The 27,490-nt window shown below is 70.1% G+C and overlaps 1 protein-coding gene across 3 annotated transcripts; it reads left to right on the top strand.

Moving 5' to 3' along the window:
- Window positions 1-351: 351 nt before the first annotated feature.
- QARS1 (glutaminyl-tRNA synthetase 1) lies at window positions 352-26,826 on the top strand. Of its 3 annotated transcripts, none has more exons than XM_039482557.1 (25): window positions 352-493; window positions 2,718-2,865; window positions 4,085-4,194; window positions 4,828-4,903; window positions 7,237-7,301; window positions 7,629-7,682; window positions 8,929-8,983; window positions 11,322-11,393; window positions 11,832-11,917; window positions 14,550-14,622; window positions 14,708-14,721; window positions 15,439-15,538; window positions 16,584-16,662; window positions 16,871-16,979; window positions 17,604-17,734; window positions 18,092-18,184; window positions 18,915-19,052; window positions 19,135-19,222; window positions 19,296-19,439; window positions 19,529-19,633; window positions 20,929-21,021; window positions 22,200-22,327; window positions 22,798-22,864; window positions 26,406-26,531; window positions 26,607-26,826. In XM_039482557.1, the coding sequence occupies exons 1-25, from the start codon at window positions 374-376 to the stop codon at window positions 26,655-26,657; spliced, it is 2,325 nt and encodes a 774-aa protein (XP_039338491.1). In that variant the 5' UTR covers window positions 352-373; the 3' UTR covers window positions 26,658-26,826. The 3 variants fall into 3 exon arrangements, with proteins under 3 accessions (XP_039338491.1, XP_039338490.1, XP_039338492.1); XM_039482556.1 differs by having other exon boundaries at window positions 14,550-14,624; window positions 14,710-14,721; window positions 20,914-21,021; XM_039482558.1 differs by lacking the exon at window positions 352-493 and adding an exon at window positions 543-1,225 and having other exon boundaries at window positions 20,914-21,021.
- Window positions 26,827-27,490: the final 664 nt, after the last annotated feature.

Raw genomic sequence — 27,490 nt, 5'->3', positions numbered from 1 at the left:
GGCACTTGGGACCCAGCTGTGGGGAGCCTGGGGGGGGGCTGCCCAGCTCCCTCCCCGCCCTAACTCCAGATACCCCCAATCCCCGCCCCCAGGGATTAGCCCCGCCCCATCCCACCACGTGGCTCCCGTCTTGCCCTGGCCCTTTAAATGATGCAACCCGCAGCAATCCTGGCTCCGCCCCCTCCGGCTGCTTCGGTCCCCATTGGCTGGGTTGCCGGGGACCCAGATCCTGCCGTGCTCCTCCATTGGCCATCAGGGACATCCTCGCCGCTCATTGGTGAAACCCTCCGCAGCGCCCGCCTCCTGCTCGCTGATTGGGCGGTGCGGGCCCCGCCCCCTCGCCGGGCGGGGTAGCGGCGGCGGCGGCGGCAGCATGGCGGCGGGGCTGGACGCGCTGAGCCTGTTCACGGCCATCGGCCTGAGCGAGCCCAAGGCTCGCGAGACCCTGAAGAACGAGGCGCTGAGCGCGCTGCTCCGGGAAGCCGTGACCCAGGTAACCCGTGACCTCTGACCCCGCCCAGCTCCGGAGCCACACGCACCCTGACCTCTGACCCCAGTGCAGCCCTTCCCCTCTGACCTCTGACCTGGCCCCGCCCCAAGCTCCTCCCCGAGCTGTGCCTGACCCCTGGCCATGACCCCTGACCCTTGCCCTCTAACCTGGTCCCTTCCCCAAGCTCCTCCCTGAGCTGCGCCTGACCTCTGACCCCTGGCCTGGCCGGGCCCCCCAGCCATGCAATCCCTGACCTCTGCCCCAGCGCGACCCTTCCCCTCTGACCTCTGACCAGGCTCCCATCCTAAGCTCCTCCCCAAACTGTGCCTGACCTCTGACCCCTGTGCCTTCTGGCCATTGTGTCCTTCCTTTGGCCCTTGACCCCTGCATCCTGCCCCTGCCCCTGTGCCTTTCACCAGGACCCCTGGCCCCCACCAGGACCCCTGGCCTTTGGCTTGAACACAGCCCTTCCTCCTCCTCGCGAGGCCCCCCGTTCGGCAGCCCGTTTCCTACCCCTGTCCCTGCTGTGCACCCTCTGTCTCCTCCTCCTCTGACCCCCCGTGGCCTCAGCACCAGCAGCAACCCACCCTCTGCAGGCAGGGGCAGTGCAGGAGAGAGCCCCACCTGTCCCCAACGCACACCCTGCTGTCTGCAGGCTCTGCACCCCCTGAAGTCCCTGGGACCTGGGCCTGCTAACGCCAGGGCTGAGTGGGCCTACTGTCAGCATGGCTCATGGTAAGGGTCAGGGCCTGGGTGCGGGTTGCAAACCCAGGGTGGAATCGTTACCATCCGAGCCACTGTGCATAGAATCAGAGAAGAGTTTTCCTCAAACTAACCGCGTTGGCAACTTCCTTGCACTCCTCTCTGCCTTCCCCTCCCACGCTCCAGCTCGCCCCAGGGTGAGGGCACACTAGCGGCCCAGCCGTGCTCCTCTCCTGAAACAGCCACAAACCCGTTATCTTTGACAGCTGAGCCCGGCTCTGGGTGTGAAACCCAAGCCCTGCAGCTCTGGGAACATGGAAGTGACTGCGTTGGCTTTTCATCGCCATGCAGGGAAACTGATTGGCAGAGACAGAGCATAACCAGGGAGCTGGATTTGTATCAGTTGTGTGTTTTAGCAGCGTAAGACGTGGTCGGTGACCCGATTGTTTACAACGCAGCAGTTGTATCTGGATGTGCCCCTTTCGGGGAGGCTGAGTCAGTTTTGGTTCCCAAAATGCTTCTGTAACTGCCATGGCTGAATGCATCCGACGAAGTGGGGATTCACCCACGAAAGCTCATGCTGCAAAACGTCTGTTAGTCTATAAGGTGCCACAGGACTCTTTGCTGCTTCTACAGAACCAGACTAACACGGCTACCCCTCTGATACATGGCTGAATGCTGTAAGCTAGCGCTTCTCCCTAGTGTGTGACAGGACCCCTAGGCACGGGGCTGGGTCTCTGGGAGGGAGAGAGTGGGCTTTCAGTGTTCAGAGGTTTGGTCTTACAATGGGATTCTTTGCACCAAACAGAAACCGAAACTAACGTACAAATTAAAATCAGCACTTCCTGGCTAGCTGTGTCTGGGAGTCCCTGTGCTGCTGAGAGCAGGGCTCGGATAGGACATTTGTAATGGTCACGTGGCCTGTACTGGCAGAGAAGCGTGTGCTCCAGGCGGAGAGAGGGGGAGAGGGAGCACTGCTTACCCAGCTGCGACTCTCAAACCACAGAGGGAGCAGAGCCCCCGCAAGGCACTGCTGCTCTCTCACCACCCTTCCTAAGACAAGGAGAGGGGTTTGCCCTGGTTGGCCCACTCCTCCGCCCTGGGCTGGTTTTCACTCTCTTCCTACCACACTAACTTGACAGATTTTTTCCCTTTGGGTTTCTCAGAGGAAACATCCCCTGCCCCTTCGATGCCAGGGCCCTGCTTGGCTCCCTTTTCCCGCTGGCTCAGGCCGGGTCTACACCCAAAAGTCAGGGTGACCTAGTGTTGCTCAGGGGCATGAGAAATTCAACCCTGATCACTGTAGTTAAGCCGGCCTAAGCCCTGGTGTAGACAGTGCTAGGCTGACTGAATAATTCTCTCAGCGACCTCGCCGCCCCCTCTCACTGGGTGGGTTTGCTACGGCCACAGAAAAGCCCCATCTGTCCATAGAGGAAGAGTCTGCACCCCAGCAGCGTAGCCATGGCAACACTGGTAGTGAAGAGGTAGTGTCGCTCGAACTCTGTTCTTCCTTCCTGGGCTTTAGGCACAAGGAGTCCTGGGCCCAACTGTCGACAAGGCGACTGGAACCCTCCTGTACAATGTGGCTTCCCGGCTTAAGGACCAAAAGCGTCTTCGTTTCCTTGTGGGCTGCATCACCAGCAAGAAGATCGTCACAGACTTGCAGCTCAGTGGTATGATACGGGAGGTGGGCAGCTCGATCTGCTCCCCTCTTTCCCATGTACAGCATGGACTCTGCTGAGCCAGCCTTGGCCTGAGATCTAGCAGCTCAGCCGGGTTTGAATTCCCTGCTCCCACTCCCGGCCAGGCTGCAGCCTGCTCTGTGCGTGCAAAGTGCTACCCAGCTCCCTTTGCTGCGGCTGCGCCTCACCCCCTTGTGCCTGCGGTTCAGTCTGGGGGGTAATTCCCAGTGTAAATCGGACATTTCAACCCCTGCCCAGCAGGAGAGTGTGTGTTCTCTCCCGAGCCTCAGGCTTTCCCTACTTCAGCTGCCTGCGTGGTCTGTCCCACAGCTTAGCCTGGTCACTCCAGGCACAGGCATCAGCGCAGGCTCCTCTGTGGTGGTGTCTGCCTGCCCCTTGGCAGCCAGACCCCGAGGCTGCTTCCTTTCGGTGCTGCTTGTCTGCGCCTGCGTTAAGAAGGAGGAGCGTTTCCTCGTGGAGTGGTCTCCCCAGGGAAGGGAGGGGAGCACCTAGCACGTAGACCCTTTAAACAGGGCTGGACAAAGACCTGAGAACATGCCGCAAGGAGCATCCTGCCCTGGCCTGTGGGTGGGAATAAGGAGCCCCAACAAGTCTTGTGCCTTGGATCCCAACCTGTGTGGCCTCCCTGTGCAGTGGGCTGTGTGAGCTGCTTGCTGCAGGGCCCATAGTCTGGTGGTGCTGGTCCCAGCGTGGATAGGGGAGGGCGCTGGGCATGCAGCCCCCCGGACCACTGCATCCCATGTCTCAGCTGAGCAAGCGTGCTGCAATGAGCCGCAGAGCAGCCCAGCGGCACACGGGGGCGGCACTCTGTGAGCTTGGCACAGGCACGAGCCCCCTTAGAGTTCAGGAACCGGCCTGGATCAGATCTGGAGGGAATGCGTCCAGTCCAAGGCAGCAGAGGGGGAATCTGATACCTGGGGGGTGGAGCAGGAGCCAGTTGGCTGATGTCCTGCCTTGCCTTCCGCTTTGCCTGGTCCGGGCTTATACTGTGAGACCTGGGCGACGTGAGCCTGAAGCGCCAGGCAGAGGGGCAGCTGCTGCTGCCTGGGTGCAGGCCATGTGTCTGGGAGAGCCTGGTGGCCAGGCAGGGACCCCCGTGGGGTCTCCTGGCTTCTGGAGCCTGGGTGAAGCAGCCCACGGCACTGCCTGGAAATACCGCTCGCCTGAGCTGCTGCTTTGCCGTCCCCAGCTGCCCTGGAGTACGTGCGGAGCCACCCGCTGGACCCCATCGACACGGCAGACTTTGAGCAGGAGTGCGGCGTGGGGGTGGTCGTGACCCCAGAGCAGATAGAGGAGGCCGTGAGTACAAGGGAGCGAGCGAGGGGCCCCCCTGCGCAGGGCAGCCCATGGTTTGGGGGGCCAGGAGGCCGTGTTAATGGCACCACGGGCAGCGTGTCCTCAGCAGGGTGCAGCCCTGGTGGGCTTGGCTGGCGTCCCTGCTCCCAGCGGCAGCGGTGGGGCTGTGGCTGGCAGGGGGCTGTTCCGGTCAGCGCACTGCTCTCGGGGGCCTGGCAGAGAACACTCCTGCTTCAGGACTCGTCGCCGGGCCTCCCTTGCTCCGGAGGTGCCCTGTGCCCGCTGTACTCGTAGGGCTGCTGGGGCTGTGTGCCAGCCAGGGGGCCGGGTGAGCTCTGCAGGGACTAGGAGGCAGATAGTGCCCATTGCTGGGCATGTCAGAGCCCCGCCAGCGAGGATGGGGCCAGGCTGCCCTAGAGTCTCTCCCCAGAGGAGGTGGGGGGCCCTCGCTGCGGTGGAAGCTCCTTGCCGGCATGGCCGTGCCGGTAGCTCCCTTGGGTGCCTGAGCCCTGCCCGTCTGGCCCGTGCGGTGGCCCTGCCCTGTCCGCACCGGTGCCAGTCCTGCTCTCCCGTCACCGTGGGAGTCTCTGCCCAGCAGCCCCGCCTGGCTCACGTGCACTCTCCTGCTCGCTCTAGGTGGAGGCGGCCGTTCACAAGCACCGAGCCGAGCTGCTGTCGGAGCGGTACCGCTTCAACATGGGGCTGCTGATGGGTGAGTCAGCAGCTCAGGCGGGCGGGGGTGGGTCTCCGGGGGGTGACCTGTGTGCGGTTCTCCATGGCATTGATCAAGAGGTCCCCGTGTGTCCCTAGGCTCTGGTCCCTCCCACCCAGCCGGGCTCACTCCTTGTGCTTCTAACAGAGCAGGCGCAGCATCCATGTGCCCATCTCCTCTGCACCTGCCCGCCTCTGTGCCCCCTCCCAGAGCACCCTGCTTTCCCAGTGCTCCAGCATCCCCCTCGCCTGCCAGAGCTCCTCAACCGCGCCTGGGGGCCGGGCCAGGGCGGGAGGCAGCGTCTGGTGCCCTGCTGTGAGCACTGCGAAGCGTCTGCTCAGCTGCTGCTCCGGTAACTCGCCCGAGGGCCACAGCCAGAGCGCGTAGCAGGGCCAGGTTCAGCCACTGCTTGTTGGCCAGGAGCCTGCAGAATTCTGGAGCTGAGCTGGGGGTGGTTGTGCCTGGGAATCGGCCGGCAGGATCTGGCCCTGTGCTGGTTACCTCTGCCCCCCTGACCCTCGGGCTGGCGGGATCTGGTTTGAGGGCTGGCTCCCTGGTGGGGCTGCCATGTGCGCCCCGAGTCTAGAGGATCCCCCTGGAAATGCTTCTGAGAGTCACATGGCTGCGAGCAGGGCTCCTGCCCTGGCTGCCCTGCCCTGGCACTGAGCTCCTGCCCAGCCGCCCTGTGCCCTGGCACCGCCGGGGCTCTGCTGGGCTGCGTTGAGGTTTCCTGGCCTGTGGGTCTGGCTATTGCAGGGATGTGCGTCGAGCCATTGAGGGCAGGGGTGGCCCAGGCTGGCACGTTAGCTGGAGTCCCCCTCTCCTGGGCTCCTTGTGTGTGTGACTAAAACCATCGCCAGCTCCTGCGGCTGCCTCGGCTCCGGGCCCCTCCTAGCGCTCACACCCTGCAAACAGGAACTTGTGTGGAGCCAGAGTCAGAGAGGACAGAGCGCCAGCCCCGCTCAGCCCCCGCACGCTGCGCCCAACAGCCAGACGTAGATCCAAGTACAGGGCTTGCGGTTTCCTGGGAAACTGATTTAGCGCAGGGCGCTGGCAAACAGCGACCCGAACCTGCTTGAACCTGGGAAAAGAACCACCTCAGTGCCCAGGAACACAGAGCGACGAGCGACTCTTTTCAGTCTTTGCATCCGGCCATTCAGAGCGAGGAACAGGCTCCGCCCAGCCACTGCACTGCACAGCCAGATGGACCTGGACGGGCAACCTGCGGCTCGGCGGCCGCCTCCCGCCTCCCGCCCGGGGCTTGGCTGCCTCCGCCCGCCGACAGTGCTGCATTATTGGCCTTTTCATGCTCTCGAATGGGTTTGTTTCGATAATATTGAAATGAGTCACGAGATATGTCACTTCCTTCAGAAAACGCTGACCCAGAATGTACACGGGCATTCGGCTGCTCAGCGCTGCATTTACAAGCTCGCTGTGCCGCCTGCAGCACTTTGTACAGCCCGAAATTAATCTCTGAATCTGCAGCCTTGTGAGCGTGGAAGAGGAAGCGCAGCGGCAACGAGACAGTTTTAAATAGAAAACGCCTTAAAGTGGGATTAACTAGTATTCCTGGGGCAGCAGAAACATGGGTTCACCTGCTGAAAGCCAGCTCTGGTCCATCCCTGCCGAGGGCCCCAGCGCCCGAGGCCCCCATGGCAGGGAAGTGATTCAGTGACCTGCACCCCAGGCCACGGAGGAAGGCGACCCCGCCGAGGTCACTGCCCCTCTGCCCTGGGGCGCTGGGTTAGCCCCGGAGCAGGTGAGCGAGAGCCAGCCGCCAGCACTGAGAGGGAGACGGCTCGGTGCCCCTCAGAGCCCTGGACAACATCCTCCTTCCTTGCAGCTCCTGAGCCAACTGGGCTTGTTGCTAGCCGGGCTGGGTGCCGCTGCGCAGGACGGGCCGTTAGCAGCACCGACTGTGCAGACGTCTCAGCGCAGCCCCTGCCCGGGAGAGCTCCCCAGCCCTGCCGCGAGCGGGTGGGCAGGGGGACGCCCAGCCGTACGAGATCCCTCAGGGCTGGCACTGGCTGACCCGAGGGAGCTGTGTGAAAACATCCCTGCCATGGCTAAGCTCTGCCCAGCCGCCCTGGGGGCCCCAGTGTCGTACGTGCCAGCGCTCTGCAGAGGTGTGGGCAATGGGGCAGTTCGAGGCCCGGCAGCTCCCCCACCCCTGCTGCGCCCGGTGGCTTCGGGGCCTTGTCCAGGTTGGCAGCAGAGAGGCCCGAGGCTGAGTGAGGCTGGGGCCCTGACTCGAGGAGGAGGTGCCGCTGCCTGTCCCTGGGGGATCCCTGAGCTGGGTCTGCCCACACCCGTCCCTTTGTGCTCACTTGCAGGCGAGGCGCGCGGCAGGCTGAGGTGGGCGGATGGCAAGAGCATTAAGAATGAAGTGGACCTGCAGGTAGGTGGGGCTGGGCCGGGCCGCCAGCGGGCGACGGGGCCGGGCCGCCAGCGGGCGACGGGGCCGGGCTTCTGAAGGCAGCGCTGGCCCCAACGAGCCCTGCACCTGGCTCGTGGCCCAGGCGGGAAGTGCCTGGGCACAGGCCCGTGGCCCAGGCAGGGCAGTGGAGGGACGTCCTGCTGGCACTGCCAAGGAGAGGGACCACTGAGATCCTGGCTGGGCTCCAGCCCGAGTATGGTCATGGGGGGGCTGGTGGGGGAGGGAGCTCCACCCAGACTCCTTGCCCCCCGTCCACCCCTGTTCAGGCCCCACTCCCCTCTCCTGCAGGTGCTGCACTTGCTGGGCCCGAAGACAGAAGCTGACCTGGAAAAGAAACCAAAGGTACCGTGTGAGCAGGAGGGGAGCCCCGAGCCTGGCTAGGGGGGGGTGTGTGCCCTGGGCGGGGGGGGGAGGGGCGGGCGGCTGGCGGAGCCCCGGGCGCTGGGGGGAGGGGCGGGCGGCTGGCGGAGCCCCGGGCGCTGGGGGAGGGGCGCGCGGCGGGGGGAGCCCTGGGCGCTGGGGAGGTGGGCGGGCGGAGCCCTGGGCGCTGGGGAGGGCCGGGCGGCTGGCAGTGCCCTGGGCGGCGGGGAGAGGGGCGGTGCCCTGGGTGCTGGGGAGGGGCGGGTGTGCCCTGGGTGCTGGGGAGGCGGGCGGCTGGCGGGAGCCCGGGCGCTGGGGAGGGTGGGTGGCTGGCAGTGGGGAGGGGCAGGCGGCTGGGGTGCCCGGGCGCTGGGGGAGGGGTGGCTGGCAGTGGGGAGGGGCGGGCGGCTGGCGGAGCCCCGGGCGCTGGGGAGGGGTGGGTGGCTGGCAGTGGGGAGGGGCGGGTGGCTGGGGTGCCCCGGGCGCTGGGAGGGGCGGGCGGCTGGGGTGCCCCGGGCGCTGGGGAGGTGGGTGGCTGGCAGTGGGGAGGGGCGGGCGGCTGGCGGAGCCCGGGCGCTGGGGAGGTGGGTGGCTGGCAGTGGGGAGGGGTGGGCGGCTGGGGTGCCCGGGCGCTGGGGGAGGGGCAGGCGGGCGGTGCCCGGGCGCTGGGAGGGGCGGGCGGCGGAGCCCTGGGCGCTGGGGAGGGGCGGGCGGCGGTGCCCGGGCGCTGGGGAGGGGCGGGCGGCGGGGTGCCCTGGGCGCTGGGAGGGGCGGGCGGGCGGTGCCCGGGCGCTGGGAGGGGCGGGCGGCGGGGAGCCCTGGGCGCTGGGAGGGGCGAGCGGCTGGCGGAGCCCGGGCGCTGGGAGGGGCGGGCGGCGGGGTGCCCTGGGCGCTGGGGGGCGGCGGCTGGCGGAGCCCCGGGCGCTGGGGAGGCGGGCGGCGGTGCCCCGGGCGCTGGGGGGAGGGGCGGGCGGCGGGGGGTGCCCTGGGCGCTGGGGGAGGGGCGGGCGGCGGGCGGTGCCCCGGGCGCGGGGGGGCATGTATGAGGTCCGGGGAGCTGAAGGGGGCTGGAGCCGTTCCGCAGCGCGGCGTGGCCAGGGCCCAGGCTCGGTCTGGCTGCGGGAAGCCAGCATGGCCCCAGGGAGGAGGTGCTTTGCAGGGCCGGTGCGGGGGGCTGGGCCAGGCAGAGCCTGGGGGCGCTGAAGGCTGCTCCCCGTCTGTCCCGCAGGCTGGGAAGGCCAAGCCGGCCGAGGCGGAGAAGCAGGCGGCGGTGGAGGAGAACGGTGAGCTGCTGGGGGGCCTGGCTGGGAGGGTCTGGGGGCTCCCCGCACCCTCGTCTGCGCCCTCCTGGGCAGCCTGCTGCAGCGGGGCTGGGGAAGGTGCCGCTGGGCAGCCTGACCTGGGCCGCTCCGTGCGCCCCTCAGCAGATGCAGCCGGGAGGGTCAGTGCTAGGGCCAGTGGGGGGTTCGCTCTCGGCCGGAGCCTCGCAGCCGGGGCTGGGCTCAGGGCAGCCAGTGGAGTCCAGCCGGGGCCCAGCTCAGCTCAGCTCCGCGGGGTTCAGCCTGGCCCTGGGGCTGCTGCTGCCTGGCCTGCGGCGCGCTCGGGAGCCAGGCAGTGCCCTGCGCTGAGCACTGCTCGGTTGCCCCCTCGCGCCAGGGGCTGCCCGCGGCACGGCCATTGCACAGGCCCCGGCTGCCTTTCCGTAAGTGACGACGGTGCCCTGATCTCAGGGCAGGGCCGTTCCCCGGGGGCTGCAGCCTGCAGCGATCTGGGTGCCAGGGTCCTGGCGGGGGCACGAGCCCAGCATCTGCAGCGCGTCCTGTCCCTGGAAAACGCTGGTCCCCAGTCGGGACCTGCACGTGCCAGTGTGTTACCTGGGGGGCTGTGAGGCAGGGCCATCTAGTGCCCGGCCCCCGAGCAGCCCAGGCCCTGGCCACGCTGGTCGGTGCTGGGCCCTGCATTTCAGTGTCTCCTCCCTTGCCCCCGGGCCTGGGGCAGCTCCTCCTGGGGCGTGGGGCTGCCCCCCACCTACCACCCCCTCCCCCAGGCCTGGGGCGTGGGGCTGCCCCCCACCTACCACCCCCTCCCCCAGGCCTGGGGCAGCTCCTCCTGGGGAGTGGGGCTGCCCCCCACCTATCCCCCCTCCCCAAGCCTGAGAGCTCCTCCTGGGGTGTGGGGCTGCCCCCCACCTACCACCCCCTCCCCAAGCCTGAGAGCTCCTCCTGGGGCGTGGGGCTGCCCCCCACCTATCCCCCCTCCCCCGTTGCCTGGGGCAGCTCCTCCTGGGGCGTGGGGCTGCCCCCCACCGGCCTCCGAGAGCTGTGGAGCTGACTGCCAGGCCAGCCCCTCTCTGCAGCACTAACTGCACACGCTCATGTGCCTGCCCCACCCCTGGAGCTGGGAGCTGCCATGGCCCGTGGCCTTGGCCCTGGCATATCGCTCTCCCGGCCTTCAGCTGGGAGATGGCGGCCTGGCCTGAGCCCTGATTCCTGCTGCTTAGCACCCCCATCCTCTGGCTTTGCCTGCTCCTGCTGTCCATGGGCGGGGGGCAGAGGGGACCAAGGCCGCTCCCCTGCTGGCTCCGTGGTCCCTGCTGCATGGCTGATGGCGGGCCAGCTCCTGTGCGGGTCTTGGCTCTCGGGAAGGGAAGGGCAGGCCGGCCGTGGCTGGAAAACGATTGGAGAGTTCCCAGGCTGGGAACTGGCCTGGGCTGGCAGGGCAGGGCAGCGGGGCTGGCAGGGCAGGGCAGGGCAGCAGGGCCACCGGGGCTGGCAGGGCAGGGCAGCGGGGCCGCCGGGCCTGGCAGGGCAGGGCAGGGCAGCGGGGCCGGCCGGGCCTGGCAGGGCAGGGCAGGGCAGCGGGGCCGGCCGGGGCTGGCAGGGCAGGGCAGCGGGGCCGGCCGGGGCTGGCAGGGCAGGGCAGCGGGGCTGGCAGGGCAGGGCAGGGCAGCGGGGCTGGCTGGGGCTGCCAGGGCAGGGCAGAGGGGCCGGCCGGGCAGGGCTGGGTTGCGGGGCCGGCAGGGCAGCGGGGCCGGCCGGGACTGGCAGGGCAGCAGGGCAGCGGGCCGGCCGGGCTGGCAGGGCAGCGTGGCTGGCCGGGCTGGCAGGGCAGGGCAGGGCAGCGGGCTGGCAGGGCAGGGCAGCGGGCCGGCCGGGCCTGGCAGGGCAGCGGGGCTGGCAGGGCAGGGCAGCGGGGCTGGCAGGGCAGCAGGGCCGGCCGAGGCTGGCAGGGCAGGGCAGCGGGCCGGCCGGGCTGGCAGGGCAGGGCAGCGGGGCTGGCAGGGCAGGGCAGCGGGCCGGCCGAGGCTGGCAGGGCAGGGCAGCAGGGCCGGCCGGGGCTGGCAGGGCAGGGCAGCGGGCCGGCCGGGCTGGCAGGGCAGGGCAGCGGGCTGGCAGGGCAGGGCAGCGGGCCGGCCGGGCCTGGCAGGGCAGCGGGCTGGCAGGGCAGGGCAGCGGGGCTGGCAGGGCAGCAGGGCCGGCCGAGGCTGGCAGGGCAGGGCAGCGGGGCCGGCCGGGCAGGGCGGCGGGAAGGGCCTTGGGCCGGGCGGCGCTGGAGGTCTGGGAGCCAGGGGCGGGGTCCCTGGGGCAGAGGCTCACATACCTCGCCCCCCTGGTCCCACAGGTGGAGTGACCCTGGAAACAAAGTCGCTGATGGAGCAACTGAGGGGAGAAGCCCTCAAATTCCACAAGCCCGGTGAGTGCGGCCGCCCGCTCTGGGCTCCTGGGGCCTCGGCCTGGCAGCCTGGCTCTGGAGCCGCTGCTCAGAGGCTCGGGATGGGAGGGTCCGTCCCAGGCTGGCTGGGCAAGGTCGGGTCCTGCTGGGAATCCTGCCCCCAGTGTTCTGGAGCCTGTGCCGGGGGCGCCCTATCCTAGCCTGGCTTCCCCGGGGGCGGGGCAGGGCACTGGAGCCTCCCGCCCCAGCCTGGCTCCGGTGCCCCAGGTGGGCAGCCCAGCTCTGGAGCCCTGGGGTGGCTGCTGGAGCAGGCGCTGTGCTCCATTAGCAGAGGGGTGTGCGGGTGGAGTCCCATGCGTCCCTCCCGGCCAGGGGCTCGTGCCCAGTGCCGGGGCAGGGGCACTGGGCCCCAGCCCTCCCGCTCGCCCTGCCCGTGCTCACAGCTCCCTGCTCCCCCAGGTGAGAACTACAAGACAGAAGGCTACGTGCTCACGCCGCACACCATGACCCTGATGAAGCAGCACCTGGAGATCACTGGCGGGCAGGTGGGTCAGGCTCTTCCCCCAGCTCCTCTGCAGTGCCTGGGGCTGGCGGGCTCCTGTCACTCGTTAACCACAGCGATGAGCGCTGGCCATCTAGTCGTTAACCCCCACAAGGGGCCTCCGAGGCCATTAGGCACATGGGGAAACTGAGGCACATGTGGGCGACATATGGTGGCAGGGTCAGCAGAAGAGCTGGGGATAGAACCCAGGGATGGGACAGACCCCTCCAGACCCTCCTCTGCCCAGTTTCTGGGGGAAGGGGGGTCAGACACCACAGAGACCCTCCTTTCTGCTGAGTGGGAGCCAGCTGAGTGAAATGGGGGGCAGCGCAGCCCCGCCAGCCCCCATGCCCGCCCCCGGGACCCCCTGCACCCGCAGCCCCACCGCACCCGCAGCCCCACCACCCCCGCGCCTGGCACCCCTGCAGCCCCGTGTGACGGAGCTGCCCGTGGGAGCCAGCTGAGGTCACTCAATCAGGGTGAACTGCAAACCAAACGGGGCAGACAAACCCCAAACGCTGGTGGTTATTCCAATACTTAGATTTACCAACCAGCACAGAACAGCTTCTCTAGTACCTCACTGGTCACTTAGAAGCCCAAACCACGCAGTTCCCTTAAAGTGCCCAGCCTCAGGCCTCCGGCCAGACACACCTGTCAGATATATGATGATTCCTGAAAATCTGATCTCATCCTATAAAAGAAAAGGTTCTTCCAATCCCAAAGGATCAGTGCCACGGAGTGTGGGGGCGCCAGGCCCTGCACCCCCGGCCTCCCTGCCGATTCACCAGGACTCTCAGCCAGCCAGTAAAGCAGAAGGTTTATTTAGACGACAGGAACACAGTCCCACACAGGTCTTCAGGCACCGATAACAGGATCCTCCCCTGTTAGGTCCATTTTGGGGGCTTCCCAGCCCCCCCCCCCCATCAGAGCCCGGTCTCCCTGCTTCCCCTCTGTTCTCCAGCCCACTCCAATCTGCCCAGCCCCCCTCCGGCCCCTCCTCTCTCCTCTGCCTCTTTCCCGGGCCAGGAGGTCACCTGACCCCTTTGTCTCCAACAGCTTTAGATGCACCTTTGCAGGGAGGGGCCCGGCCATCCGTTGCTAGGAGACAGAGTGTCAGGCATTTGCTGCTAGATACTTAGGATCTGTACCCAGCCCCTAGTGCGAACAGTCCCACTTCGTCACACCTCTCCCCCCTTCGAGACCGAACTGAGCGGGGTCACTCCAGCCAGTGACCTGGGGAAGTTCGAACCCACCTACATTCCCATGGCTGCCCCAGGGCCCCCCCAGTGATGGGGGAAGAGTTACCCCAGGTCATTCCAGTTTCCTGCCCCGCTGTAGGTCGGGGGGACTCGAGGGCACTCGCAGTTTGCAGGGGGGAAGCCTTATGCCGCCCGCGCCCTTTCCCCACCCCAATACCCCTGGGGTGCACGCGGGGCTGGGGCCTTCTCCCCACGTTCCAGTCTGGGGGGCTGTGATTCAGGCTCTCTCGGTTCAGAGCCCCCCTTCTGACCCTGGCCCCCCTCTGGACAGGCTCCTCGGGGCGGGGCAAGGGTCTTACAGCCATCTTCCCCCTGTCCCGGGCCTTCCTCCCCCTCTGGCAGAAGTCACAGGAGCGGCAGTGCTGCCGGACAAAAGTGCCCAGTCTCAGGCCTCCGGCCAGACACACCTGTCAGATATATGATGATGATTCCTGAGAATCTGATCTCATCCTATAAAAGAAAAGGTTCTTCCAATCCCAAAGGATCAGCCACATACCCAGGTCAATTATAACTTAGATCTTACCCAAAATACACCCTATAGCCAATTCTTATTAACTAAGCTAAAATGTATTAAAAAAGAAAAGAGAGAGAGTGTTGGTTAAAAGATCAATATACAGACAGACTTGAATTCAATTCCTGAGGTTCAGATACACAGCAGAGATGAGCTTGTAGTTGCCAAAAGTCCTTTTAGAAATAGTCCAGAGGTTACAGTCCAATGTCCATATTCAGGGTGGCTCCAGTCAGTGACTGGGGATCTCAATCCTTGTGGCTTAAGGTTTCCCCCTCTTGAAACCCAAAGCAGATCTGAGATGATGTAGGATCGTGTCCCAGGTTCTTATACATTTCCAGCAGCCTTTAGCCTGAGAAAACAATAGGCTCAACTCCTTCTCCCAAACATCCTGGCAATTAGCACAGAGTAATTTATCCATTAACAGCTCAGATCCAGGTCACCACAACCTTCAAAGAGACACAGAGACAATAACACTATTTCACACAAGTGTCTTCATAAACACTTTACTGTGTTACTATTCCTGTTTCGGTCTTTGACTCGAAGCCCTAGCGCTAGACAAGCCTTGGTTGCTGCCATCCCAGCCCTGAGCAAACCCCCCCTTCTGCCGCTAACCATGCAGCTGCATTCCAAAGCTGGAAGCTGGTTCCTTTCTGTTTCTAGGCCCCTCTCGCTCCAGCGCACCGTCCCCAGGGGCTGGAGGCCGCCTGGCCAGTGGGCAAAGTCCCACGGGGGTGGGGGTGGGGGTGGGGGCTGGGTGCCTGCGAGGGGCATGGGGCTGGCGCCTTTTCAGCTTGTGTGGCCTGGCCCAGGGCTGGTAACACCTCCGGACCCTGGGCGAGTGGGGCTGGGAACTCCTCTGCCCTCAGGTGCGGACACGCTTCCCTCCGGAGCCCAACGGGATCCTGCACATCGGCCACGCTAAAGCCATCAACTTCAACTGCCACGCCAGGTGAGCCCCCGCCCCTGGGCCCCTGGCTACGCCAGGTGAGCCCCGCCCCGAGCCAGCCACCCCCCCCGGGGCCCCCTGGCTACGCCAAGGTGAGCCGCCCGCCCCCTCCCGCGCCAGCCCCCCCCCGGGGGCCCCTGGCTACACCAAGGTGAGCCCCGCCCCCTGCCAGCCGCCCCGGGCCCCTGGCTACACCAAGGTGAGCTCTTGCCCTGCCCCTGTGCCAGACGTGCCCTCCCAGCTCCCACGGCACCTTCCTGCTGGGGCCCTGCTGGTGGTGCCCAGTCTGAGCTCAGCACTCTCAGACCCCCGACCCCACCGGGCTCCTGGATGCGGGTGGCCGGGCCCTCGACCCTGTGTGGGGGGGGGGTGGGGCTGCGGGTGAAGGGGCTGCCGGGGGTGCCGGGCGCAGGGGCAGGCGGGGATGCAGGCACAGGGGTGGGGCGGGCATGGGGCTGGCGGGTCTGCGGGGTGCCAGGCGCGGGGGCTGGTGGGGTGGGCAGGGCTGCGGGCGCAGGGTGCCGGGCGCGGGTGGCGGGGCTGCGGGCGCAGGGGTGCCGGGCGCGGGTGGGCAGGGCTGCGGGTGCAGGGGATGCCGGGCGCGGGGTGGGCGGGGCTGCGGGCACAGGGGTGCCGGCGCGTGGGGTGGGCGGGGCTGTCGGGGTGCCAGGCGCGGGGTGGGGTGGGCTGCAGGCGCTGGGGTGCCAGGGGCGGGCATGGGGGCTGCAGGGGTGCCAGGGGCGGGGCCTGGCGGGGCTGCGGGCGCAGGGGGTGCCAGGAGCTGGCTAACCAGGCCGTGCCCCCTTCAGGCCAACGGGGGCGTGTGCTTCCTGCGGTACGATGACACCAACCCCGAGAAGGAGGAGGAGAAGTACTTCGCCGCCATCCGGGACATGGTGGAGTGGCTGGGTATGGGGCCGGGGGCAGAATGGCTGGGTTCCAGGCGTGGGGGAGGGGAATAGCTGGCTACAGGGGGTGGGGGCAGTGGCTGGGGGGTAGCAGGAGTGCCCAGGCTGTGGGGACGGGGAGCGGGGGGTGAGGGAGGCAGAGCAGGAACCGCTGGGTATGAGGAGTGGGGGGGGGGCGAGTGGGAGCAGCTGGGGTGGAGAGGGGAGCAGCCAGGTACCCAGGGGAGATGCCAGAGCCCCCCAGCTGCAGCTGGGTGGCCAGGGCCTGCTGCCCTTGCCTAGGAGGTGGGGTGGGGGGTGCTGGCCTGGCCCCTCCCCATTTCACTCAGCTGGCTCCCACGAGGTCCCTGCATGCTGCCAATGCGGGGCAGGGAGTCCCCGGGCGATGCCGGCTCTGCCCCGAGGGCCCTGGGCGATGCCGGCTCTGCTCCCTACGGAGCCGGGCAGGACTCTGGGGGAGCCTCCGCTCTCGGAGCAGACGGTCCCCAGGGCAAGAAGCTCCCACAGCTTCCACCTTCCTGGGGCTGAGCTCGGAGCATCCAGCATCCCCTGCCCCTCCGTGTGCTTCCCGCAGCGAGTCGCCCGGGCGGGGTCCTGGGGCAGCCAGAGGGCCCTGCCCCCCACTCCGCAGGCAGCCGGGACTCTCAGCCAGCGTAAAACAGCAGGTTTATCAGTCGACAGGATCCCGGCGAAGGGCAGAGCTCGTTAGCACAGAAATCAGGGACTTTCAGCCAAGTCCATCTTGGGAGTCCTGGGCCAGGCGGCCTGGCTTCCCCCCCTTGCAGCCCCCCACGCAGACTGCCAGCCTCCAGCCACCCCACCTCCGCCCCCCATTGTTCCTGCTCCTTCCCTCTGTCTCGCTGCACCTGGTCACATCCCCTTCCTGGGCCCCCAGTTCCGAAGGGCATCAGCCATCAGCTAGTGCAGCAAGGGGAACACCCGGGGCCGCCCCCTGGCTCTGGGGCAGACCGGGGGGTGAGGCTGGTGCTCCGGGTGGGGGGCGGGGAGGGAGGGAGGGACTCACTCATGGGCTCGCTCTGCCATAGGCTACAAGCCGCATGCCGTGACACATGCCTCGGACTACTTCGACCAGCTGTACGCGTGGGCCGTGGAGCTCATCCGGCGGTGAGTGTGGGGGGCACGTGGGGCCCATGGGGGCGGAGCCGGCCGTTCTGGGGGGCAGGGTGTGCCTGGCTGCTCCGGGGAAGGGACGGAGTCTGATGGGGATCCCCGCAAGCAGCCTGGGCCGCCTGCCAGCGCCAGGCCGCTGGGTCCCGTGCTGGGCGGTGGCTCAGCCGTGTGCCCAGTGGGCGTGACGTCCTCTCCTCCCCAGGGGCCACGCCTACGTCTGCCACCAGCGGGTGGAAGAAATCAAAGGCCACAACCCTCCGCCCTCCCCGTGGCGGGATCGGCCCGTGGAAGAGTCACTCCTCCTCTTCGAGGTACGTGGGCCCCTGCCCCCGCTGGGCGCCCCCGCCCCCTCGGTGACCCCCCCCCGCTGGGCGACTGCCCCGCCCCCTCGGACGCTGCCCCGCCCCTTCGGTGACCCCTCCCCCCGCTGGGCGACTGCCCCGCCCCCTCGGACGCTGCCCCGCCCCCTCGGTGACCCCTCCCTCTGCTGGGCGACTGCCCCGCCCCCTCGGTGACCCCTCCCCCTGCTGGGTGACTGCCCGCCCCTCGGACACTGCCCTGCCCCTAGGTGACCCCGCCCCCTGCTGGGCGACTGCCCCTCCCCCTGCTGGGCAACCTCGCCCCCTCGGTGACCCCTCCCCTGCTGGGCGACCTCGCCCCCTCGGTGATCCCTCCCCCTGGTGGGCGACTGCCCCGCCCCCTCGGACACTGCCACGCCCCCTCGGTGACCCCTCCCCCAGCTGGGGGACTGCCCCGCCCCCGCGGCCCCTGCCCGGCCGCCTCGGTGACCCCTTGGTGACCCCTCCCCCTGCTCGGCGACTGCCCCTCCCCTCCCCCTGCGTGCTCGCCCCGTCCCATCCCCACGGGGCCCTGCCCCGCCCCCCAGCGCCCCTCGGCTGATGGGCCCCGCTGGTCTCTCCCGGCTGTCACGGCAGGGGATGAAGAAGGGGAAGTTTGAGGAGGGGGAGGCCACGCTGCGAATGAAGCTGGTGATGGAGGACGGGAAGCTGGACCCCGTCGCCTACCGCATCAAATACATGCCACACCACCGGACCGGGGACAGATGGTTGGCCCCCCCCCCCCCCCCGCTGGGCCCTGCCCTTTGGCCCGACCCCACCGGGGAGGAGCTGGGGTGAAATGGGGCTGGGACCTGGGGGGCAGGGGCCTCGCTTACCGGACCTGCCTAGAGCGGCGCAGGGGGCCTGGATGCAGGGGTGGGGGCAGGGACCCTGGGCTTCGCTCCTGTGGTGGGGCAGGTGGCTTCTGTGTTGGGCTGGGGCCTGAGGGGGCTGCAATTGCTGGCCAGGGGCTGGTGTCGGGGGGGGGGCAGCGGGCGCCGGCCAGGGGCTGGTGTCGGGGGGGAGGGGCTGGTGTCGGGGCGGGGGCTGGGCATCCAGCGCTCAGGCCCTGCCTTGCCTTTCAGGTGCATCTACCCCACGTACGACTACACGCACTGCCTGTGCGACTCCATTGAGCACATCACCCACTCGCTCTGCACCAAAGAGTTCCAGGCCCGGTGAGGCGGGGCCAGCGGAGCAGCTGTGGGGAGCTTGCTCTGATTGTGGGGGGCAGTGCCGGCGGCTGTGGGGAGCCAGGAATGGTTGGAGGCCAGCAGGGGCAGTGGCTGCGGCCGGTGGGAGCTCAGTGCAGCTGGGGCTGAGCCCAGCTGGCAGGGGGACAGCAGTGTGAGCGGCAGGGCACGGAGAGGGCAGTGGATGGGCAGGGTGCTAGTGGCAGGTCCAGGGGCAGGTGGCAGGGTGCTAGCGGCAGGGCCGGGGGCGGGGGGCAGGGTGCTAGCGGCAGGGCCGGGGCGGGGCGGGCTGTGAGCGGCAGGGGCAGGGGCAGGGTGTTAGTGGCAGGGCCGGGGGCAGGGTGCTAGTGGCAGGGCCGGGGCAGGGTGCTAGTGGCAGGGCCGGGGGCAGGCTGTGAGCAGCAGGCCGGTGGGGCGGGCAGGGTGCTAGCGGCAGGGCCGGGGTGGGGGCAGGTGTGAGTGGCAGGGCCGGGGGCAGGTGCGGCGGCAGGGCCGGGGCAGGTGTTAGTGGCAGGGCCGGGGCAGGCTGTGAGCAGCAGGGCCGTGGGGGCGGGCAGGGTGCGAGCGGCAGGGCCGGGTGGGGGCAGGCAGGGTGTTAGTGGCAGGTCCAGGGGCAGGGGCAGGGTGTGAGCGGCAGGGCGGGGAAGGCCGGAGCGGCAGGGCCGGGGGCGGCGGGCGGGGCGGGCGAGGCGTGACCAGCGCTGTGGCCCCCCAGGCGCTCCTCCTACTTCTGGCTGTGTAACGCGCTGGGCGTGTACTGCCCCGTGCAGTGGGAGTACGGGCGCCTGAACCTGCTCTACACCGTGGTGTCCAAGAGGAAGATCATCCGGCTGGTGGAGGCGGGCGCCGTCAGGTGAGGGGTGTGCAGGCCGCTGGGGCGGGCGGGGCAGCTCCACGCTGCCCCCTGCTGCTCACAGCTGGGGTTGCCGTTTCAGGGACTGGGACGACCCGCGGCTCTTCACGCTGACGGCCCTGCGCCGCCGAGGTTTCCCCCCCGAGGCCATCAACAACTTCTGTGCGCGGGTAGGTGCCCTGGGGGGGGGCGGGCGCTGGCGGCCCCTCCTGGCCGGGAGCTGAGCGCAGCCTGTGCCCGCAGGTGGGGGTGACGGTGGCGCAGACGACGATGGAGCCCCACCTGCTGGAGGCCTGCGTGCGGGAGGTGCTGAACGAGCGGGCCCCCCGCGCCATGGCCGTGCTGCAGCCCCTCCGAGTCACCATCACCAACTTCCCCACCCAGAAGGTGAGGCTGGCGGCGCGGGGAGGGGCTGGGGGGCGAAGGGGCCCAGCATGGCCCCGCTGCTGGCACTGACCTGCTGGCTTCCCTGCCAGGCCCTGGAAGTTCTCGTGCCCAACTTCCCAGCCGACGAGACCAAGGGCTTCCACAAAGTCCCCTTCCAGGCCACCATCTACATCGAGCAGAGCGACTTCAGGGAGGTGAGCGGGGGCTCCAGGGCTCCTCCCCATAGGGAATGGGGCATGGGGGACGGGCACTGGGAGCTGGGCTCCATGCAGGGAGTGGGGCTGGGCTGGTCAGTCAGGGCACCTGCCAGCCGCTGAACGGGAGAGCCCAGCCAGTCTGTATGGGCGGGAGCCGGGGCCGGAGCTCGGCTGACAGGGGCCGGGGCCGGAGCTCGGCTGACAGGGACCGGGGCCGGGGCCGGAGCTCGGCTGACAGGGGCCGGGGCCGGGGCCGGAGCTCGGCTGACAGGGGCCGGGGCCGGGGCCGGAGCTCGGCTGACCGGGACCGGGGCCGGAGCTCGGCGGACCGGGCCCGGGGCCGGGGCCGGAGCTCGGCTGACGCGGGCCGGGGCCGGAGCTCGGCTGGACGGGCCGGGCTGGAGCTCGGCTGACAGGGACCGGGGCCGGGGCCGGAGCTCGGCTGACAGGGACCGGGGCTGGGGCCGGAGCTCGGCTGACAGGGACCGGGACTGGGGCCGGGGCCGGAGCTCGGCTGACGCGGGCCGGGGCCGGAGCTCGGCTGACGCGGGCCGGGGCCGGAGCTCGCTGACAGGGACCGGGGCCGGGCCGGAGCTCGCTGACAGGGACCGGGCCGGGCCGGAGCTCGGCTGACAGGGACCGGGCCGGGCCGGAGCTCGGCTGACAGGGGCGGGGGCCGGTGCGGGAGCGCGTTTGACAGGGGCCGGGGCCGGAGCTCGGCTGACAGGGACCGGGGCCGGGGCCGGAGCTCGGCTGACAGGGGCCGGGGCCGGGGCCGGAGCGCGGCTGACAGGGGCCGGGGCGGAGCTCGCTGACAGGGACCGGGCCGGGGCCGGAGCTCGGCTGACGCGGTCCGGGGCCGGAGCTCGGCTGGACGGGCCGGGCTGGAGCTCGGCTGACAGGGGCCGGGCTGGGGCGGGCCGGAGCTCGCTGACAGGGACCGGGCTGGGGCCGGAGCTCGGCTGACAGGGACCGGGGCTGGGGCGGGGCGGAGCTCGGCTGACGCGGGCCGGGGCGGAGCTCGGCTGACGCGGCCGGGCCGGAGCTCGGCTGACAGGGACCGGGCCGGGCCGGAGCTCGCTGACAGGGACCGGGCCGGGCCGGAGCTCGCTGACAGGGCCCGGGGCCGGGGCCGGAGCTCGGCTGACAGGGGCCGGGGCCGGGGCCGGAGCTCGGCTGACCGGGGCCGGGGCCGGAGCTCGGCTGACAGGGACTGGGGCCGGGGCCGGAGCTCGGCTGACGCGGGCCGGGGCCGGAGCTCGGCTGACGCGGGACAGGCTCTCCCCTTGCAGGTGCTGGACAAAGGCTACAAGCGGCTGGCACCCGGCCAGCCAGTGGGGCTGAGACACACCGGCTACGTCATTGCTGTCCAGAACGTCGTCAAGGTGGGCTGGGGCCAGCGGCCAGCACTGCCGCTGCCTTGGGGTCGCCTGCCCTTAGACTGATGTGCCAGCCACCTGCCCTGGCTCCAGGGGGCTGCCCGGTGCGACCTGCCTCGTCAGCACCAGGGGGCGCTCCTTCCAATCACTGTTAGCTACGGGGTTGGGCAGAGGGCAGGGGAGACAGGATGCCTGGGTTCTAGGGTGGGGCAGGGGGAGGGGGCAGGACACCGGGGGTCCAGGGAGGGTGGGGTGGGGGAGCCAGGATGCCTAGGATCCAGGGAGGGTGGGGTGGAGGGAAGAAGGATACCTGGGTTCGAGAGAGTGAGCGTGAGCGGAGGCAGGATGCCTCGGATCCGCGGGGGGTGGGGTGGCGGGAGGCAGGATGCCTGGGTTCCAGAGGGCAGGGGAGGAGGCAGGACGCCTGGGTTCCAGGGAGGGTGGGGTGGAGGGATGCAGGATGCCTGGGTTCCAAGGAGGGTGGGTGGGGGCGGGGCAGGACGCCTGGGTTCCAGGGAGGGTGGGGTGGAGGGATGCAGGATGCCTGGGTTCCAAGGAGGGTGGGATGGAGGGAGGCAGGATGCCTGGGTTCCAGGGAGCAGGGGGAAGAGGCAGGACGCCTGGGTTCGAGGGAGGGTGGGGTGGGGCGGGCAGGACGCCTGGGTTCCAGGGAGGGTGGGATGGAGGGAGGCAGGATGCCTGGGTTCCAGGAAGCAGGGGGAAGAGGCAGGACGCCTGGGTTCCAAGGAGGGTGGGGTGGGGCGGGGCAGGACGCCTGGGTTCCAGGGAGGGTGGGATGGAGGGAGGCAGGATGCCTGGGTTCCAGGGAGCAGGGGGAGGAGGCAGGACGCCTGGGTTCTGGGGAGGGTGGGGCAGGACGCCTGGGTTCCGGGGAGGGTGGGGTGGGGCAGGACGCCTGGGTTCCGGGGAGGGCTTGGCTGTCACTGGGCCTCGGGCCTGCTCCCCTGCGCTTGGTCCCGGCCAGGCGCAGCTGCTGTGCTGGAGCTGCGGGAAGCTCTGCAGAGGGGTGGGAGCTGGCACAGGCAGCCGGTGGCCCTGGCACTCCAGCCCCCAGCCGCTCGGCATGCGGCAGAGCCCCCTTCTCCCCAGGCTGACTGTGTGGTGGGCACAAGCGCGAGGCCGTGGGGCGTCGGCCCCTGACGCTCCTCTTGCTCCGTGCTCAGGATGCTGGCGGGCAGGTGATGGAGCTGGAGGTGACCTGCACCAAGTCGGACGCTGCGGAGAAGCCCAAAGCCTTCATCCACTGGGTGTCGGAGCCGCTGGTCTGCGAGGTGCGGCTCTACGAACGGCTGTGAGTACGGGGGGCGCTGGCTCAGGGCTGTCCGGGGGGCAGGGGGCGGGACTGGGCCGGTGCCCCAGCCCTGCTGTGTGGAGCCAGGCACTGGCCACAGCCAGCGGCACCCAGCTGCACTTAGCAGGTGAACCCAGAGCTGCCACTTCAGCAGCTCTGCTGCTCTCGCCAGCTGCCCTGGCAGCCGCAGGCACCTCGGTGCCAGCCCCTGCCTGCTGGGAAACACACCAGAGACCTCAGCACTTCCCAGGCCACTGCAGGGGGAGGGCTGCAGCCCTGGTGGCTACTGCTGGGGCTGCTAGGTTAGTGGGCTCCCCTGGCACGGCAGAGGGTGGCACAGGGTAAGACTCAGCCAGGCTGAGCAGCTGGTCGCCGCAGGGGGCAGGGGAGAGATTTCAGGGATTCCAGCCTGGGGACTCCTGCCCCTGGGGCCCCAGCCCCTGCCCTGACTGGCCCTGTCTTATTTGCAGGTTCTTGCACAAAAACCCCGAGGACCCTGCAGAGGTGCCAGCTGGGTTCCTGAGTGACCTCAACCCCGTGAGTGCTGGCAGGTGCTGTAGCTCGGCTGCAGCGGGCCAGGCCTCGCTGCTGTGACCAGGTTCCCCGCCAGGTGCCCCGAGTGCAGCCCCGGGCCGGGCCATTGGCTTCCCTCCTCTGGCTGGGGACGTGCTGCCCCGAGTGCAGCCCCGGGCCGGGCCATTGGCTTCCCTCCTCCAGCTGGGGACGTGCTGCCCCAAGGGCAGCCCCGGGCCGGGCCATTGGCTTCCCTCCTCTGGCTGGGGACGTGCTGTCCCGAGCGCAGCCCCGTGCCGGGCCATTGGCTTCCCCCCTCTGGCTGGGGACGTGCTGCCCCGAGTGCAGCTCCGGGCCGGGCCATTGGCTTCCCTCCTGTGGCTGGGGACGTGCTGCCCCGAGAGCAGCCCCGGGCCGGGCCATTGGCTTCCCTCCTCTGGCTGGGGACGTGCTGCCCCGAGCGCAGCCCCGGGCCGGGCCATTGGCTTCCCTCCTCTGGCTGGGGACGTGCTGCCCCGTGCGCAGCCCCGGGCCGGGCCAATGGCTTCCCTCCTCTGGCTGGGGACGTGCTGCCCCGAGAGCAGCCCCGGGCCGGGCCATTGGCTTCCCTCCTCTGGCTGGGGACGTGCTGCCCCGTGCGCAGCCCCGGGCCGGGCCATTGGCTTCCCTCCTCTGGCTGGGGACGTGCTGCCCCGAGCGCAGCCCTGTGCCGGGCCATTGGCTTCCCTCCTCTGGCTGGGGACGTGCTGCCCCGAGTCCAGCCCCGGGCCGGGCCATTGGCTTCCCTCCTCTGGCTGGGGACGTGCTGCCCCGAGTGCAGCCCCGGGCCGGGCCATTGGCTTCCCTCCTCTGGCTGGGGACGTGCTGCCCCGTGCGCAGCCCCGGGCCGGGCCATTGGCTTCCCTCCTCTGGCTGGGGACGTGCTGCCCCGAGCGCAGCCCCGTGCCGGGCCATTGGCTTCCCTCCTCTGGCTGGGGACGTGCTGCCCGCGGCGCAGCCCGGCCGGGCCATTGGCTTCTCCTCTGGCTGGGGACGTGCTGCCCGAGCCCAGCCCCGTGCCGGGCCACTGGCTTCCCCCCTCTGGCTGGGGACGTGCTGCCCCGAGCGCAGCCCCGGGCCGGGCCATTGGCTTCCCTCCTCTGGCTGGGGACGTGCTGCCCCGAGCGCAGCCCCGGGCCGGGCCATTGGCTTCCCTCCTCTGGCTGGGGACGTGCTGCCCCGAGTGCAGCCCCGGGCCGGGCCATTGGCTTCCCTCCTCTGGCTGGGGACGTGCTGCCCCGAGCGCAGCCCCGTGCCGGGCCATTGGCTTCCCTCCTCTGGCTGGGGACGTGCTGCCCCGAGTGCAGCGGCTCCGGCTGGGAGGGCAGGGCCAGCGCCTTGGGGCCTTGCTGGGGGAGTCCCGGTGAGCGGCACTGAGCACGTGAGCCACTGGGCAGAGCCGGGGCGGGTTCCACCCAACCTGGAGTGAGGGGAGCACCCCCGTCCGGTTCTCTGCACGCCAGCAGCCCACGGCCAGGGGCAGGAAGAGTGAGAGACCCCGGGCTGAGGAGCCTGCCCTGCCGGCCCCCCAGGGTCTCCCTTCCCTCTGCCACCCCACTTGGAAGGTCCTGGCTGTTGGGCCGGGGGGGCCAGCAGGGCTGGGGCCACACATGCCTGTTGCCCAGACGCTGAGCAGTGCCCCTGTCACGGGGCGGGAGGGGGGAGACCAGGCCCGGCCCCCCCGGGTTCCTGCGATGCACCAGGACTCTCAGCCAGCCAGTAACACAGAAGGTTTATTAGATGACAGGGACACAGTCCAGGACAGGCCTTGCTGGCACAGACAGCAGGACCCCCTGGAGTTAGGTCCATTGGGGCCCCAGGGAGGCCACAGCCCCGTTGGGGGGGGGGGGGGCTCTCCATTTCCCAGCCAGCCCCAGACTGAACCCCCCCCCAGCCTCTGACTCAGCCTCCCCCCAGCTCCTCCCCCAGCCTTTGTGTCCTTTGTCCAGTGTCCCGGGCAGAGGTGTCACCCGGCCTCCAACCCCCCTCTTGGGTTCTCAGGTCTCCTCCCGTCCCAGCACAACTCCCCTGCCACCTTCCCAGGTCCGTGCTCCCCCCTCAGCAGTGTCAGAGCACAGCCAGGACATTCCCACTTCGGCACATCCTCTCCCCTGGCCGTGGGGTGAGCCGGGGCCCGGGCGCTGAGCCGTGCCGCTCTCCCCTGGCCATGGGGTGAGCCGCCCGGCGCTGAGCCGTGCCGCCTCCCTGGCCGTGGGGTGAGCTGGGGCCCGGGCGCTGAGTGGCGCCGCCTCCCTGGCCGTGGGTGGGCCGGGCCCAGGTGCTGAGCCGTGCCGCTCCCTGGCCGTGGGGTGGGCCGGGCCCAGGTGTTGAGCCGTGCCGCTCTCCTGGCCGTGGGGTGGGCCGGGGCCCGGGCGCTGAGCCGTGCCGCTCTCCTGGCCGTGGGGTGAGCCGGGGCCCGGCGCTGAGCCATGCAGCTCTCCCCTGCCCGTGGGCCCGGCCGCTGAGCCGTGCCGCTCTCCCCTGGCCGTGGGGTGAGCTGGGGCCCGGGCGCTGAGTGGCGCCGCCTCCCTGGCCGGGGTGGGGCCCAGGTGCTGAGCCGTGCCGCTCTCCCTGGCCGTGGGGTGGGCCGGGCCCAGGTGTTGAGCCGTGCCGCTCTCCTGGCCGTGGTGGGCCGGGGCCCGGGCGCTGAGCCGTGCCGCTCTCCCCTGGCCGTGGGGTGGGCCGGGGGCCCGGGCGCTGAGCCGTGCCGCTCTCCTGGCCGTGGGGTGAGCCGGGGCCCGGGCGCTGAGCCGTGCAGCTCTCCCTGCCCGTGGGCCCGGCCGCTGAGCCGTGCCGCCTCCCTGGCCGTGGGTGGGCCGGGGCCCGGGCGCTGAGCCGTGCCGCTCTCCCTGGCCGTGGGGTGGGCCGGGGCCCGGCGCTGAGCCGTGCCGCTCTCCCCTGGCCGTGGGGTGGGCCGGGGGCCCGGGCGCTGAGCCGTGCCGCTCTCCTGGCCGTGGGGTGGGCCGGGGCCCGGCGCTGAGCCGTGCCGCTCTCCCCTGGCCGTGGGGTGGGCCGGGGGCCCGGGGGCTGAGCCGTGCCGCTCTCCCCTGGCCGTGGGGTGGGCCGGGGCCCGGGCTGAGCCGTGCCGCTCTCCCTGGCCGTGGGGTGGGCCGGGGCCCGGGCTGAGCCGTGCCGCTCCCCTGGCCGTGGGGTGGGCCGGGGCCCGGGGCTGAGCCGTGCCGCTCTCCTGGCCGTGGGGTGGGCCGGGGCCCGGGGCTGAGCCGTGCCGCTCTCCCTGGCCGTGGGGTGGGCCGGGGCCCGGCGCTGAGCCGTGCCGCTCTCCCCTGGCCGTGGGGTGGGCCGGGGGCCCGGGCGCTGAGCCGTGCCGCTCTCCCCTGGCCGTGGGGTGGGCCGGGGGCCCGGGCGCTGAGCCGTGCCGCTCTGCCCTGGCCGTGGGGTGAGCCGGGGCCTGGGCGCTGAGCCGTGCCGCTCTCCTGGCCGGGGCCCGGGCGCTGAGCCGTGCCGCTCTCCCCTGGCCGTGGGGTGGGCCGGGGGCCCGGGCGCTGAGCCGTGCCGCTCTCCGCAGGACTCGCTGCGCGTGGTCGCCGGCGCCCTGGCTGACGCATCCGTCCGCTCCGCCAAGCCCCTGGACAGGTTCCAGTTTGAGCGGCTGGGCTACTTCTCGGTGGATCCCGACAGCACGGAGGGGAAGGTGAGTCCTCGGGGTCCCTGGGGGCTGGGCCGGCGCTGCCCTGCTCGCTCACTGCGGCTCCCTCTCCTCCCACAGATGGTGTTTAACCGCACGGTGACGCTGAAGGAGGATCCCGGCAAGGTGTGACGGAGCCGCTGCTGCCGCCTTGGCTCTGGCTGTGCCCAGGCCCGTTCTGGCCCGGGGCGAGGGCGACCCAGGAACAAGGGCCCGGCCCACGCCCGAGGGCCACAGCTGCCTTAACCCAGACCCCACGGGGCTGGCGCATCGCGCCGCAATAAACGAGCACTGGAGCTGCCTTCCTGCCTGCGTCACTGGCATGGGGCGGGGACCCGAGGGCCTCTGTGCTGCCCCCAGGCCTGACCATGGGGAGCTGCCCTTCCCTCCTGCCCCCCGTGCCAGGCTGGGCCGAGCTTTATGGGCTGGAATCCTGCCATTCTCCTGGCTGCAGGGTAACCCCCTTCCTGCCCCCCAAACGGCTCATGGGCTCAGGCTGACCTGCCCTCCTACAGCCAGCACGAGGGGCCAGCCAGACCTTGGGGCTCCTCCTGGGTGGGATCCAGGGGGTCCTGGCTGCTGGGGGCGGGGGCTGTGCTGGGGGCAGGGTGCTGTAGTGGGCGCAGAGGTTCTCTGCTGCCCCTCGCTGGAGCCAGCCCCTCTGCAGAGCTCAGCACGGCCCCAGGCGTGGGGCTGCTCCAGTCAAAGGCGAGGTCACGGCCACTCAGGCAGCCTCCTGGGAGCCAGGGATTAGGGGCAGTCCCCTGAGGAGGAAGCCCCACCTGGTTTACACGGGGCACCTGGGCACAGCCCTTGGGCTGGCCCCAGAGAGCGCCCTCGAAGGGCCAGGCCGGCCCTGGATCCCCACCCCCCGGGCTGCTCTGTTCCACTGCAGGCCAAGCAGCGGCCGAGGGCGGGACGCAGACTTTCAGGATACGTCCACACAGCACCCGAAGGCCGCGGCT

Source organism: Mauremys reevesii, linkage group 7, assembly GCF_016161935.1.
Source record: "Mauremys reevesii isolate NIE-2019 linkage group 7, ASM1616193v1, whole genome shotgun sequence".
NCBI classification, from domain to species: Eukaryota; Metazoa; Chordata; order Testudines; family Geoemydidae; genus Mauremys; species Mauremys reevesii.
This window is presented reverse-complemented; position numbering and strand designations above follow the sequence as displayed.

Coding starts and splice junctions, on each gene's coding strand:
- QARS1 (XM_039482556.1), top strand. CDS start 374: ATGGCGGCGGGGCTGGACGCGCTGAGCCTGTTCACGGCCATCGGCCTG. Junction 16,980..17,603: donor AGTCACTCCTCCTCTTCGAG/GTACGTGGGCCC, acceptor CTGTCACGGCAG/GGGATGAAGAAGGGGAAGTT. Junction 18,185..18,914: donor ACCAAAGAGTTCCAGGCCCG/GTGAGGCGGGGC, acceptor GTGGCCCCCCAG/GCGCTCCTCCTACTTCTGGC.